Here is a 15,897-nt window from a genome sequence, read left to right on the forward strand (position 1 = left end):
TGCACCGTGTGAATTTCACTCAGACAGCGCTCCCCCCTCTTGCCGTTTCACAGAGAGTGGTGAATCTGTGGAATTCTCTGCCACAGAAGGTAGTTGAGGCCAGTTCATTGGCTATATTTAAGAGGGAGTTGGATGTGGCCCTTGTGGCTAAAGGGATCAGGGGGTATGGAGAGAAGGCAGGGATGGGATACTGAGTTGGATGATCAGCCATGATCATATCGAATGGCGGTGCAGGCTCGAAGGGCCGAATGGCCTACTCCTGCAACTATTTTCTATGTTTCTATGTCTCCTGCATGCATTATGGGCTGGTGAAGGAAGCGATGTGTGTGTGAGTGTGTTCCACTCTGATAGCCGCCGTTCCAGTTGCCGGGCAACTTGACAGTCGCCGAAGTGAGACAGGCCCATTACAGCATCAGAAACCCAGGTTCGATCTTGGCTACCGTGCTGTCTGTACGGAATTTGCATGGGGTTGGCCATTTAGGACTGAGATGAGGAAAAACGTTTTCACCCGGAGAGTTGTGAATCTGTGGAATTCTCTGCCACAGAAGGCAGCGGAGGACAATTCACGGGATGTTTTCAAGATAGTCAGATTTAGCTCTTAGGGCTAACATAGAAAATAGGTGCAGGAGTAGGCCATTCGGCCCTTCGAGCCTGCACCGCCATTCAATATGATCATGGCTGATCATCCAACTCAGTATCCTGTACCTGCCTTCTCTCCATACCCCCTGATCCCTTTAGCCACAAGGGCCACATCTAACTCCCTCTTAAATATAGCCAATGAACTGGCCTCAACTACCCTCTGTGGCAGAGAATTCCAGAGATTCACCACTCTCTGTGTGAAAAAAGCTTTCCTCATCTCGGTCCTAAAAGATTTCCCCCTTATCCTCAAACTGTGACCCCTTGTTCTGGACTCCCCCAACATCGGGAACAATCTTCCTGCATCTAGCCTGTCCAACCCCTAACGGAATCAAGGGATATGGGGGAAAGAGCAGGAACGGGGTACTGATTTCAGATGATCAGCCATGATCATATTGAATGGCAGTGCTGGCAGGAAGGGACCGAATCAAAGATCATCCGCTCTATGATCTTTGGGCCGAATGGCCTGCTCCTGCTCCTGCACCTATTTGTCTATGTTCTCACCACGTCCGCGTAGGTTTTCTCCGGGAGCTTGTTTTTTTTTTTTTTCTGAGTACCCGCCATTTAATTCTGACCTTATACAAATGATATCGTTCCGCCATAATTAAGAGATAAAAACGTGAGCAGATAAAGTGCAGCTTTTTCACTTTGGGCAACTGTCGCTGGTTCTGATACAGCGTCTGCAGCTGCGCACTTGGTTCCGCAGGGAGGTCGCGCGCGTGACGTCGCGCGCTGGTGACCAACCGTTGGGGAGGGAGGGAGGGAGCGGGCGGGGCTCGCGGCCTGGGTCTGGGGTCTGGACTCGCGGCCTGGGTCTGGGCTGACGAGTGGCGGCGGCAGCGGCGGCCATGGCGGGCATCGAGCTGCTCCTCAACCAGGGAGCCGAGTCCCCAGCTCCCCTCTGCCCACATGGTAAGGAGAGAGAATGAAGGTGGAAGCTGCACAATCGCAGTGGGTGGGTGGCTGCTGTCCCCGCCGCCTCCGGACAGACGGCGGGCGAGGGAGCGTGGAAGCAGGTTTACAACACACTGGGATGTGTAGCAAATGCTGGTTGCACGCCGAAGATAGACACAAAATGCTGGAGTAACTCAGCGGGTCATGCAGCATCTCTGGAGAGAAAGAATGGATCATCAGACTAAAAAAAGTCTGGACCCGAAACGTCGCCCATTCATTCATTCATTATAGAGATGCTACCCGTCCCACTGAGTTACTCCAGTATACCGTGTCTTACATGGACTGGATGTCAGGAATAAAAGCATCATTGGTTGCCAGATTGTTGGAGGTGCAAGGAACTGTAGATGCTTGGATCTTAAGTAAAACACAAAGTGCTGGAGTAATTCAGCGGGTACCAGCTGCCACCGGTCTACACCCCTCCCATTAGCTTTACATTTCACTCCTTATCTAACACCCTTTTGGCTCCATTTCATCTCACCCACCTGCCAATCAAACCACCCTCACCTATATGCACCCATCACTTGCATAGTTTTGTTTCACCCCAACATCTTTTCCACCTTTCTCCCCACTACTACAATCAGACTGAAGAAGGGTCCCACCCCAAAACATCGTCCATCTTTTCCCCCTAGAGATGCTGCCTGACCTGCTGAGTTACTCCAGTCTTTGTGTCTTATCTCCCAACCTGAAATGTCACCCATCCAGTCCCTCCACCCTCCAGAGCCTGGCCATTTAAGTTACTCCAACACTTCATGTTTGGCCAGATTTACATTGGGGGTGGGTGGATCAAATTCACAGCTTTCAGTCAGTGGTTACAAATATGTAGCATGCAATGGGCACCTTGATCATTTCACCCGAGCTTTTCACTGATCCCTGACCTCTACACTATAGTAATCCTTTGCACAAACGCGCTTCCAGTTGTGGAACAAATGATGACGAGCCACTAGTGTGGTTGTCATGGAACTGTTGGTGACACGACTTAGTCACATGTTTGTTTCAGCCTGTGGCATGTCCTTGTACCTGTGTTCTGAATTTCCATCTCAGGAGAAAGCAAGAGTTAGAAGCCGATGTTTGGGAGATAGTTTGTCTCCCAAACCTCTCCCCTTTGTTGGCTGGTATTTAAGCCAAACAATTGTAAGAGCACATTCACAAAATTCACTTGAATCCATACCCTAAGCCACAACTCCATTCAGACCAGGAGTCCCAGACTAAGCCAGAGAAGAAGGGTCTCGACCCGAAACGTCACCCATTCCTTCTCTCCAGAGATGCTGCCTGACCCGCTGAGTTACTCCAGCATTTTGTGTCTACCTAAGCCAGAGACCTTGTCAAAATCCAGGTGCCCAGCTAAAAGCAGTTGGTTGCACCATGTTATATAGCATGGTTGCCTGTCAACACAAAGACCAGGTGATATGAGCACCCAGCAGTGCACGAAGAGCCAATGGAGGGGGAGGAGGGTGTGGCAAACACTGCTGATCTGGTGACTCTGACCATAAACAGGGCCCTCGCTTAACTTTTTTTCCCTGTTGCCAGCCGGGCAACAGGGAACAGCTTTTTAGGTTGCCAAATGACAGTTTAGGTGGTCATTTAAGATGGTTTGCATGAAGCGTGGGATAATGTGCTTGGACGAAGTGCGTAGTTACCAGTTGGAATTATGCTCAATGAAGCATTCACATATTATGTTCAAGAAGGAACTGCAGATGCTGGAAAATCAATGGTAGACAAAAGTGCTGGAGAAACTCAGTGGGTGCAGCAGCATCTATGGAGCGAAGGAAATAGGCAACGTTTCAGGCCGAAACTCATCAGTCTGAAGAAGGGTTTCGGCCCGAAACGTTGCCCATTTCCTTCGCTCCATAGATGCTGCTGCATCCGTTGAGTTTCTCCAGCACTTTTGTCTACATTCACATATTATTTCTGCTTCAAATAAAGTCACAAACTAAACATATTCACCAATCAAGACATTATATATACCGCAATGACATGCAACAAAATTGCAATATAATATCTCAACTCTTTTTACACATTGCAATTGATGCAAGCATAGTTTCTGTGAAGGACCGAAAATTACCATGACATGGCCCTAGCATGGGTCGTTATTGCTATTGGCACAGAAACACTCTCGCTTCCCCCATAATTTATCCATAACAAAATATACAGGTTGCAAGGAAATTTCTAAAGGCATTTTATGATAATAGCTGTTAAAACCGACTATACCCATCTGACAGGTTAAACATTACACTAACTGACAAGAGATGGCCAAAGGACATAACTGCAGCAAATGTTCTTTTGGTAATATGTTTAAAGGTGTCAAAACAAATAATAACATTGGGAATTAAAACACATTTGATTGCATTCCGTTATCAAACATAGTCAATGTTCGCTCAGAAGACCATGAAGCACAATAGGGTCAGGGGGTGTGTGAATCAGTGCAGGGTGGATCGATGGCGGTGGGGGGTTTGAGAAGGCAATCGGTGCGGAATGGATGGATTGAGGCAGGCGAATTAGTACGTGTTGGTTGGAGTATGTAAAATTGTGAGGGGAGATGTCAGTGGTGTTGAATGGGGGGTCAGTATGGAAGGATGGGGGGGATCAGTAAAGGATGAACGGGGGGTCAGTAAAAGATGATTGGGGGATCAGTACGGGATGAATGAGGGGATCAGTACAGGATGCATGGGGGATCAGTACAGGATGAATGGGGGATCAGTAAAAGATGAATGGGGGATCAGTAAAAGATGAATGGGGAGATCACTACAAGATGGATGGGGGGGATTGGTGCAGGGTAAATGGAGGGTGGGTCAGTACGGGATGAATGGGAGAATCAGTGTAGGATGGATGGGGGGGGGGTGGCAGGAGAATCAATGCGAGGTAGGTAGGGTGATGAATAGATTTGTGGGGGGGGGAGTAGATGGGGAGGGGAGCACAGGGGATGTCAGTGAGGACTGAATAGAGGAGGAGGGAATGGGATCAGTGCGGGATGGAGAGGAGGGGTCCCAGGATAAGAGGGGTGGAAGGGGGCGTGAGAGAGAGAGGGAGAGGGTGGAAGGTCAGCGCTCCTCGGACAACATCGCCCCGCTGCCTTGGCCGTCCCTGTCCAACACCAAAGTGCCGCCGCCTCCCCTCCTCCGCCAGCCGACAGGAAGGTGCGGTGCCGAGCGGTGCCGCTCAAAGATCCTATAGCTATAGGATCTGTCGAGCAGCTGCTTCAGACGGCGGAAGGAGGCCTCCGCCTCCCCCTCCCCATCCCGCTCTCCCTCCTCCCGGCCTCGGCGTGCGGGAGGGTTGTATTGAAAGCGCCGTTGGCGGATTTGCAAGCAGTGGCCATTATCAGGGCGATGGCGGCTGCTTGCAAATCCGCCAACAGAACTTTCACAACCCCTCTCGCATGCCGAGGCCGTGAGGAGGGAGAGGGAGGTTCCTTCCGCTGGGCGGGGTGCGGGAGGAGGAGGCGATGGGGCGGCTGGCGCGGCCGCTGTTGCCGCTGCTGCTGCTGTTCGGAGCCCGTCATTCGCTCCGATCCTTCACCACCACGCACCTAGTATCTTTGCCCCACAATCAGAGATACTAGACGAATACAGCCGCCGCCGCCTACACGAAACGCCACGTTCCTATTCTCCAGAGATGCTGCTTGACCCGCGGAGTTACTCCAGTTTTTTGTGTCTATCGGTATAAACCAGTATTTGATTGCCAAGCCGGGCAAAATGAGTCGGCATTTAGGTTGCCCGGCTGCACTTTGAGTGGTCAATGGCACCCGGGCAACCGTTAATTTCGAGCCCTGATAAAGCTAAGTGGCGATACTCTAATATCCCTGTCAGAAATTAACACATTTCTGTTTCTTAGCATGTTCCCTACTGTGAATCATTTCTCCCAGAGGCAGATTCTATCACATTGAATAGTGTCAGAGATACTAAGGTCTGAATGGCCTACTTCTGTCTTTTTCGAAGGTAGACACAAAATGCTGGAGTAACTCAGCGGGTGAGGCAGCATCTCTGGAGAGAAGGAATGGGCGATGTTTCAGGTCGAGAGATGTTCTTTCTTACACACTTCTGTCTGTTGTGTTTGATTTATAACACATTCTGTCTTGCAGGCATCTGTCACTACAAACTGGACACAATTTTTAAAGAAGTAGCAGTAACTGTCCGATCAAGGGCATGGATTGTAGTGAACATTTCATATAAAACCCTGATAGGGGCTTGTGAAACTGGGTGGAGGTGTGGCAGGACACAATCACCCCCTACCCAGCCTCTCCTCCCAAATAATTCCCAACCAGGTTAAGGTGGTGGCAAAGAGAATTGATGAGTACAGGACAGTGGGTGATAGTTGAGGGTTGTAGAGGACTGTTTTTCAGATGTGAGGCCTGTGACCAGCAGTGTGCTGTAGGGATCGGTGCTGGTTCCACTGTTGTTTGGTATTGATGTTACCAACTTGAATAGCAATGTTATTATCATGGTCAGTAATTTTGCAGTTAACACCATTAGTGGTAGAATACTGGACAGTGAAGAAAGTTATCTAGAATTACATCGGGATTTAGATCAACTATGAAAGTATGCCAAAGAATGTCAGATGGAATTTAACTCGGAAAATTTGAAGTGTTGTAGTTTGGACAATTAAACCAGGACAGAACTTGCACAGTAAAGGGCCTGTCCCACTTGGGCATCATTTGCGCGTCACGCAGATAGCGCGCGAAGATTTTGTACATCCCAAAATCTTGGGGCGCCGCGCGTGACCTCGCGTCACTGCCTACGTAACCATGCGCGCGTAATGCGCCCAAGTGGGACAGGCCCTTAAGGCCCAGGGAAGTATTGTAGAATGGAGTGATGTGGAAATGCAGTTGTTGTGCATTTTTACTACAATGCAGTTTAATTGCATGTCCAGCTGAAAGGGCTTACTGACCCACCTCTTTCCTGTTTTCTAAACCACATGCTTGGTTGGGAACCTCAAAGAGTAACTAAGATTCAACCAATGAAGGGGGCAGCACAGTGGCGCAGCGGTAGAGTTGCTGCCTTACAGCTCTTGCAGCGTCGGAGACCCAGGTTTGATCCTATCTGTACGGAGTTTGTATGTTCGCCCCGTGACCTCGTGGGTTTTATCCGAGATTTTCAGTTTCCTCCCACACTCCAAAGACGTACATGTTTGTAGGTTAATTGGCTTAGTATAAATGTAAATTGTCCCTAGTATGTGTAGGATAGTGTTAATGTGCTGGAAAAGCTGGTCATAGAACATAGAAAAAATAGGTGCTGGGGTAAGCCATTCGGCCCTTCGTGCCAGCATCACCATTCAATATGATCATGGCTGATCATCTAAAATCAGTACCCCGTTCCTGCTTTTTCCCCATGTCCCTTGATTCCTTTAGCCCTAAGAGCTAAATCTAACTCTCTCTTGGTCGGTGCGGACTCGGTGGGCCGAAGGGCCTAATTCCACGTGTATCTCTAAACTAAACTAAGAGACTGGGAGAAGAGTTTCGAGTGACTTCTGAAAATAATTAGTTAACTAATTCTATTACTGATCCAGCATTTTATTTTCTAGTTTAAAAAAATGCATAATTGGGTTTGCGAACATAATGTCAAGACCAACTCTTGTCTGTCTGCACATAATTCAAATCTGTCCATTCCTTGCATATCCATATGCCTATCTAAAATTCATTTATATTATTGTCACATGTACCGAGGTACAGTGAAAAGCTTTAAAATGAAAACTTGACCCTCTATGTAAACAAAAACATGCACCACACATTTCCTTTAAACTTTGCCGTTCTCACCTTAAAGCTATGCCCTCTAGTATTTAAGAGGGAACTGCAGATGCTGGAAAATCGAAGGTAGACAAAAATGCTGGAGAAACTCAGCGGGTGAGGCAGCATCTGTGGAACGAAGGAAATCGGCAACGTTTCGGGTCGAAATGCCTATTTCCTTCACTCCATAGATGCTGCCTCACCCGCTGAGTTTCTCCAGCATTTTTATCTACCCTCTAGTATTTCATTTTTTTGATCCTGGAAAAAAGGTTCTAACTCTCTATCTATGCCTCTCATAATTTTATATACTTCTGCCAGGACACCCCTCAACCTCCTGCATTACAGAGAAAACAATCCAACTCTGTCCAACCTCTCCCTGTAGCTAATATCCCCTAATCCAAGCATCATTCTGGTAAACCTCATCTATACCCTTTCCAAAGCCTCCACATTCTCCCTGCAATGGGCCAACCACAACTGCACGCGATACTCCAAATGTGGTTTTACAACGTTCCCGTAAAGGTGTTATTAAACCGGTTCTTCCTGTTCATCACCTTTATTGTGTTTTTCTTACTGTCTGTTTTGTTTCAGAATTATTCTAAGTTATCTGACTCGCCAATCATTAGGTGGAACGTCTATTGTTACCATACTTAATGCTGAAATCAAGATGGGGAGAATTGCTAAATTTTATTTATCCTAATATTTATTTATATTTTCTCCCCTCATTATTGGCATTTGTAACAAAAACATAAGCACAGTAGTTATAAATATGTTTCTATTGCAAAACAGGAAATATAGTGGCTTGCAAAAGTATTCATACCCCTTGAACTTTTCCACATTTTGTCACATTACAACCACTAACGTAAATGTATTTTATTGGGATTTTATGTGATAGACCAACACAATGTGGCGCATAATTGTGAAGTGGAAGGAAAATGATACATGGTTTTCAAATTTTTTTACAAATAAAAAACTGAAAAGTGTGGCGTGCAAAAGTATTCAGCCCCCTTTACTCTGTTACCCCTAAATAAAATCCAGTGCAACCAATTGCCTTCAGAAGTCACCTAATTAGTAAATAGAGTCCACTTGTGTGTGATCTAATCTCAGTATAAATACAGCTGTTCTGTGAAGGCCTCAGACGTTTGTTAGAGAACATTAGTGAACAAACAGCATCATGAAGCCCAAGGAACACACCAGACAGGTCAGGGATAAAGTTGTGGAGAAGTTTAAAGCAGGGTTAGGTTATAAAAAATATCCCAAGCTTTGAACATCTCACGGAGCACCGTTCAATCCATCATCCGAAAATGGAAAGAGTATGGCACAACTGCAAACCTACCAAGACATGGCCGTCCACCTAAACTGACAGACCGGGCAAGGAGAGCATTGATCAGAGAAGCAGCCAAGAGGCCCATGGTAACTCTGGAGGAGCTGCAGAGATCCACAGCTCAGGTGGGAGAATCTGTCCACAGGACAACTATTAGTCGTGCACTCCACAAATCGGGCCTTTATGGAAGAGTGGCAAGAAGAAAGCCATTGTTGAAAAAAAGCCATAAGAAGTCCCGTTTGCAGTTTGCCACAAGCCATGTGGGGGACACAGCAAACATGTGGAGGAAGGTGCTCTGGTCAGATGAGATCAAAATTGAAGTTTTTGGCCTAAATGCAAAATGCTATGTGTGGCGGAAAACTAACACTGCACATCACCCTGAACACACCATCCCCACTGTGAAACATGGTGGTGGCAGCATAATGCTGTGGGGATGCTTTTCTTCAGCAGGGACAGGGAAGCTGGTCAGAGTTGATGGGAAGATGGATGGAGCCAAATACAGGGCAATCTTGGAAGAAAACCTGTTAGAGTCTGCAAAAGACTTGAGACTGGGGCGGAGGTTCACCTTCCAGCAGGACAACGACCCTAAACATACAGCCAGAGCTACAATGGAATGGTTTAGATCAAAGCATATTTATGTGTTAGAATGGCCCAGTCAAAGTCCAGACCTAAATCCAATTGAGAATCTCTGGCAAGACTTGAAAATTGCTGTTCACAGACGCTCTCCATCCAATCTGACTGACATTGAGCTATTTTGCAAAGAAGAATGGGCAAAAATTTCAGTCTCTAGATGTGCAAAGCTGGTAGAAACATACCCCAAAAGACTTGCAGCTGTAATTGCAGCGAAAGGTGGTTCTACAAAGTATTGACTCAGGGGGGCTGAATACTTTTGCACGCCACACTTTTCAGTTTTTTATTTGTAAAAAAATTTGAAAACCATGTATCATTTTCCTTCCACTTCACAATTATGCACCACTTTGTGTTGGTCTATCACATAAAATCCCAATAAAATACATTTACGTTTGTGGTTGTAACGTGACAAAATGTGGAAAGGTTCAAGGGGTATGAATACTTTTGCAAGCCACTGTAGGTCCTTAGATTTCAAGACAATATGGCTCTGATGGTGTCTGACATCATGTCCAGATTCAAATGACTCAATTCTCAAGCACAATGGCCTGACTCAAACCTATAATTATGTTTCTGGATTAATTTAGTTATTATTTTACTTTTCTTCAAGTTTTCCTGAAGTGCAGAATATTTGTAAACTTGAAACATATAACAATTTTTGGACTCTGATCAGCTCACTGATCAACTTTTTTATATTCAGATTATTGTCATATGCAGCTGGATGTAATGAAATTCACAGTTTGCTTGAAGCTCATAGAATACACAGTATACGATGAAAATAGATGCAATAATAAATACAACTCTTTTCTGAAGAAGTAGCAACAAGGAACTACAGATGCTGGTTTACACAAAACCAGTTTTTCTGATATGAATTTAGATTTTCAGCATCCACAATTTGCTTGAACTACACAGACTGATTTTAGCAGGAGGATGGTCAGTTGTTGGAATACCTGTACTTTTTGAGTTTGATTCTGGGTATTCGTCCATTGAAACTGTTTTTTCTTAAATTTACGATATTGAACTGGCAGTGGAGAAAAATAGATCACATTATAAAGGGCCTGTCCCACGAACATGCGACCTGCATGCGGCAAGTGCGACCTAAAGGGCCGGTCCCACCAGCATGCGCCTGCATGCAGCAAGCGCGACCAAACCAGAAGCGGAAGCCGCGTGGAGGTCGAGTGAGTGATACGGCGTCGAGGCGGCTGCGTATGCCCGTCGAGTCGGTGCGTACGGTGTCGAGGTGGCTGCGGGCCGGCAGGCCGTTGCCGCGTGGAATTTTTAATCACGGTCAGTTTTTCGGAGCCCCACGCGATATCGGGACCAGCTCCGCACAACTCCATACGGCTCCGGCGATTGAAGTAGGACCGGCCCCGCGAGGCCGTACGGCTCAAGCGACGACGTTGGTCGCGCTTGCCGCATGCAGGCGCATGCTGGTGGGACCGGCCCTTTAGGTCGCGCTTGCCGCATGGAGTCGCATGCTCGTGGGACAGGCCCTTTACACTCAGAATATTGAAATGCCACAGTTCTCTGTCCATTGCATCATTCTACATATATGAAATTATGTGCAGTAATTTTTTTTAAATAATTCATTATTTTATTTTTAACATTAAGAAATAAATATGCTGGCTGTGCAGATGGAGTCCCTGATATTACACAGGAAAAGTAAAGCTGAAAACCCCCTCTCATTTTGTTTTTAACCTGTGTTTTCATCCCTTCAAACATTAGAATTATTTATCATGTATCTTTGCTACCATATGTAAATTTGTCAGTTGTCCAGCATTGTATGGAAATAATCGTAAATGAACAGACATACTCCCAGAAGAGGAACACTTGTGTTAAGGCACTCTGAGTCACTGTGCATAACTTTATCCCAGACAGATTTTACTGCAACTTTCAATGTCCTTAATTCATAGCTCTTTAAGTGTTGCCACTAGGCTCCTTTGTGGTAATTTGCAAATTAATTTTTATACCACTATCTCCCCCCAACCCACCATCCTCCGAGCAAAATATTTAGGAAATGTTGCTCAGACCTTTGAACCTGTCCTACGATTTATTATCAAAACATCACTAATCTATTGTGTAGGAAAGAACTGCAGATGCTGGTTTAAATTGAAGGTAGACGCAAATGCTGGAGTAACTCAGTGGGTCAGGCAGCATCTCTGGGGAAAAGGAATGAAATGCTGCCACTGGCTGAGTTACTCTAGCATTTTTGTCTATCACTTATCTATTGTTCATTTCCATTTGCACTCCTTTGGTCCATATCCTCAGATACCTCATAAAGATGCATTAATCAATGATCATGCCGGATAATATAACGGGTGAACATCCATGGCTTTGGGAGAGAATATTACAAATCTTCACTACCTCAATCCATTTTGGCTTCTAGTTAATTTCTCTTCATCTACTTATGCCGAAATATCAGTTGCATTGGGATTAATTGCAATTTAATTGCTGCAGCCTATGCTTTATTCAGTTACAAATGCTGGTACCCAGCAGTCTGCTCCAGGGTTGAAGGAGCTTACAGGACTATAATTTACCCTATAGTTCCAGAAGGGTTTGCATGGTGTAGAATGCTGGAGGAGACATTGTTTAAATCCCAACAAAAGGAGAGATTATATCTTCATTGGATTTCATGAAGGGCTGTCGAATGCAGGTGGCTTGAAGGAGATGCAATGTTTGATTGCACAGGGAACCAGGATGTTGGAGTGGAATTATGTATTCCAGTGATGCACCATGCTGAATTGAGACTAATACAAGGTGGTTATGGCTGCATCTGCTCCATTCTGGTGCAGTGTTGGTGTAGCTCAGGAGATGCATAATCTATGAATGGAACCTGCACTACTGATACACATGCTTCCCAACGTCTGCTTGCTAGTGTTTGCATTAGGTTAACTCTTCCATTTTTGCTGACTTTCTTCTTTCTCTTAAATAAATGTGAGTGGGTTTTGTCATGTATTGTTACCAAAGATCATATTCAAGATTATGTTGGTATTTCTTTTATCGAGATAAAAAGCACCAATTGAGCAAGCACTGAATTACTTTCCAATTTTTGTACCACCGCTATGATCTTCTCAGTACTCTTCCCCAAATACATTGAAGTTGCGCTATTGAGATTTTTTGGATCTCATTCAACTAATCCATAATGTGATCCACTTTTTCACCAAAGATAAATTATTGACCTCCTTTTTGTGCACTAGAAATATACTGACCTACTTCTCATGTATTTTTCTAAGAGAGCAATACAAGTTCAACTCTATTGTTTAATAAAATGTATTTCTTCTTTGTATTGGTTTCAGGTCCAACTTTGTTGTTTGCAAAGATAAATCGTAAGGAACAGGAAACGAGGAGATTTTATGCCTGTTCAGCCTGCAGAGACCGAAAGGATTGCAATTTCTTCCAGTGGGAAAATGAGAAGGTAGGGAAAAATAGTAAACATGCCACACTTTCAGAACAAATTTAGTCAGGCTACTTGAGAAGTAATCTATTTTTCCCAAGTCTGTAAAAACAGGAAACACTTTTAACCATGCCCAAAGTCTTACATCATAGGAACACAGCTCTGAGTGAAAGAGTATGTGCATTGGCTTCTTGTTTATTGCCAAAGTTAATCCTGCCACAATGGAGGTCAAGCCTGAAGTTATGATGGTTCATATTTCTTCCCCTCACCTGTGTTCTCTTCTGTGCTCTTTTAAGATTTTGCTTACCTCCTCAAAACATACTTATTTGGCTGAGCTTTGATCACCTACCTTAATATTTTTCCTCATGGATCAATACATTGCAATATTTTTTAAAGCACATGCGATGTTGCTGCCACATTAGAATGTGGATTTAAAGTTATATCATGGTGTGGCATTTTTCAGTGCTTGGTTGCAAGAAGACACTAAATGTAGACTTAGTCCAACCCACAGAAAGTTTCAGAGATTTTGGGGGTAGAGGAAAGATGTGTATTTGGCCACCTCTCAGATTGTAGGGTAGTATTGATTTCCATGATAATGACGCCCAACTATGTTTTTACACTACATTCTTTGGACCTATCATCTTCTCCACACTGGGCTGTAAGCAATTCATTGCTGGATTCCTGGCTTGTACAACAGTGTGCAGCAGCAGGGTGAACAGGGGATTGCCCAGATTTCTTGCACAGCAGCCCTGTCATCTCTATTTATAACGCTATAAAGATCCCTTTCAGTGGTGATTCCATAAACACTCATTTCTGTATTGGATTCTGAACACGAATTGAGGTATCAGTGTACATTCAGATAATTTCAAAAGATGGGGATTTGGTTAGAATTTACTACAGAGAGGAAGGAGATGTAAAAACAACAGTAAATAAGTTGTTACGTAAATATGTACATGAATACAGTGTTTATTTAATTTTAAGGGGATATAATTAGCATTTAGCTAAGTGGAAGTTATCAACACAAAGGGGTTTGAACAGCACTAAATAAAAATCTGACATATGTAAATAATTGAATAACAGGACATTTTGAGAGGTTGCACTTACTAAACTTATTAGGGACAGACAGCATGGATGGTCATGTCTTATAAACCATTGAGTTTTTTGAGGAGTTAATGAAGATGATTTATGAGGGTAGAGCAGCAGATGTTGGATACATGGATACATGGACTTTCAACAAGATCCCTTATGGTGGGCTGATCCAGAAGATTTAGGCAAATGGGGATTTATGTAGATTTGATTTGATTTGATAAGATTTATTGTCATTCAAACCTTGGTTTGAACGAAATATCATTTCTACAGTTTTTTACATTACAAAACAATCCAAGACCCACACTTAACACAGTTTACATAAACATCCATCACAGTGAGTCTCCAACATCTCCTCACTGTGATGGAAGGCAAAGTCTTTATCTCTTCCCTTTGTTCCTTCTCCCGTGGTCCAGCAGTCCAACTGCAGTGTCGAGGCGAACTGGGGCTCCGATGTTAAAGCCCCTGGCGGGCGATGGTAAGTCCTGAGGCCGTTTAAGCCACGCCGGGCGATGTTAGGCCCCGGCTCCATGTCCTTTAAACCCGCGATTCCAGCGGGAGAAGTCGCTGTTGCGGAGCTCGGAAAAGTGGTCTCCCACCAGGAACTTGGAGCTCCCGATGTTCCCGTCCACCGGGTCTGCGGCCGGTGCCTCCGAACTCCAAAGTAGGGTCGCAGCCACACGCCACCACAGCTCTTCCCGCTCCGAAGTTGGCCAGCTCCGCGATCTCAGTTCCGCAAGCTCTGCAACTGGAGCCCCCAGGTTAGTCCCGGCCGGAGGTCGCCGCCGGCTCCACGATGTTAGGCCCAACGACATCCGAGACCCGACAGGGAATAGTCGGGTCCCTGCACAGGGAAGAGATCTAAACGGTTTCCCCCACAGCCCCCCCACCACCCCCCACATATACACAACTATAAAAAAAAATAAAAACTAACTCAAGACATACATTTAACAAGACAAAAATAAAAAAAGACAGACGACTGTAGTCGAGCCTCTGCCGTTAGGCGCTGCCACTCCCACATAGAGTTGGTAGATTGGATAGAAATTTGGCGTGGCCATAGAAGGCAGGGTAGGTATGGAGGGATATCATTCTGACTGGAGATCTGTGACCAATTGTGTTCTACAAGGATCAGTGCCGGGATCTCCGTTGTTTGCAATGAATATAAATGATTCGGATAAAAATATAGGTGGCCCAATTAGACAACACAAAAATTGGTGCATAAAATGTGTAGGAAGGAACTGCAGTCTTGTTTTGTACTGAAGATAGACATAAAGTCCTGGAATAACACAATGGGTCAGACATCATCTCTGGAGAAAAGGAATAGGTGACTTTTCGGGTCAGAACAAAGTCTGATTTCGAGAAGAGTTACTCCAGCATTTTGTGTCGATCTCCACAAAAATTGGCAGAGTTGTGGATAGTGAGGAAGGTTGTGATTCAGCGTGAGGTCCCGGCCTGGGTCCCGGCTGGAAGGCGCTCCCGTGTGGGCAGCCGGCTCTTGGCTGGAATGCGCTCCCGTGAGGGCGGCCCGGTGCGGGGCTGAGACGCTCTCGTGTGGGCGGCCCTGTGCGGGGCGGAGACGGTGCTCCGGTGGCTGAGGCGGCCTTCTGGCGGCGGCGACCTGAATCCGGGGCTCGGCCGCGGGCCAGTGGACGACATCGTCGGGAGCTCGCAGGTCACAGGCTGGTGCCTGTTTTCCGGAGCTCCCGTGGCAACAGCTGCGTCCGCTGGACTGGAGGGCGGCAGCTTCGACCACCCCCGGGCCTCGGAGCTTGAACCGCGAGACTGTCTTACCATCGCCCGGTGGGGTATCGCCTCAGTGCAGAGGGAGAAGAGGAGGGAAGAGACAGTAGCTCTAAGACTTTTGCCTCCATCACAGTGAGGAGGTGCTTGGTGAACTCACCGTGGTGGATGTTAATTTGTGTTTATTGTGTGTTGTTATTATTACATGTATGGCTGCAGGCAACAACATTTCGTTCAGACCGAAAGGTCTGAATGACAAATAAAGGATTCAATTCAATATAAAACATTTGGAAATATGGACAGAGAAATGGCAGATGATGTGTAATTTAGACAGGTGTTGCTCTTTGGGAGGTCAATTGTAAGATGAAACTACTGTAAGTTGCTGGACCCTTGGGAGCAACGACATTGAATGATCTTGGG

The 15,897-nt window shown here is 45.6% G+C and overlaps 1 protein-coding gene across 1 annotated transcript in view; it reads left to right on the forward strand.

Annotated features, from left to right (window-relative positions):
• Nucleotides 1–1,397: 1,397 nt before the first annotated feature.
• The window catches only part of zcchc4 (zinc finger CCHC-type containing 4), a 90,319-nt gene continuing 75,819 nt past the window's right edge, over nt 1,398–15,897 (forward strand). The window contains exons 1-2 of the mRNA XM_033026454.1: nt 1,398–1,548; nt 12,554–12,672. Of these exons, the coding sequence (XP_032882345.1) occupies nt 1,485–1,548; nt 12,554–12,672 (183 nt within the window). The 5' untranslated portion in view covers nt 1,398–1,484. The remainder of the gene's footprint in view (nt 1,549–12,553; nt 12,673–15,897) is intronic.

This window comes from Amblyraja radiata, chromosome 1 (genome assembly GCF_010909765.2).
Source record: "Amblyraja radiata isolate CabotCenter1 chromosome 1, sAmbRad1.1.pri, whole genome shotgun sequence".
Lineage (NCBI taxonomy): Eukaryota > Metazoa > Chordata > Chondrichthyes > Rajiformes > Rajidae > Amblyraja > Amblyraja radiata.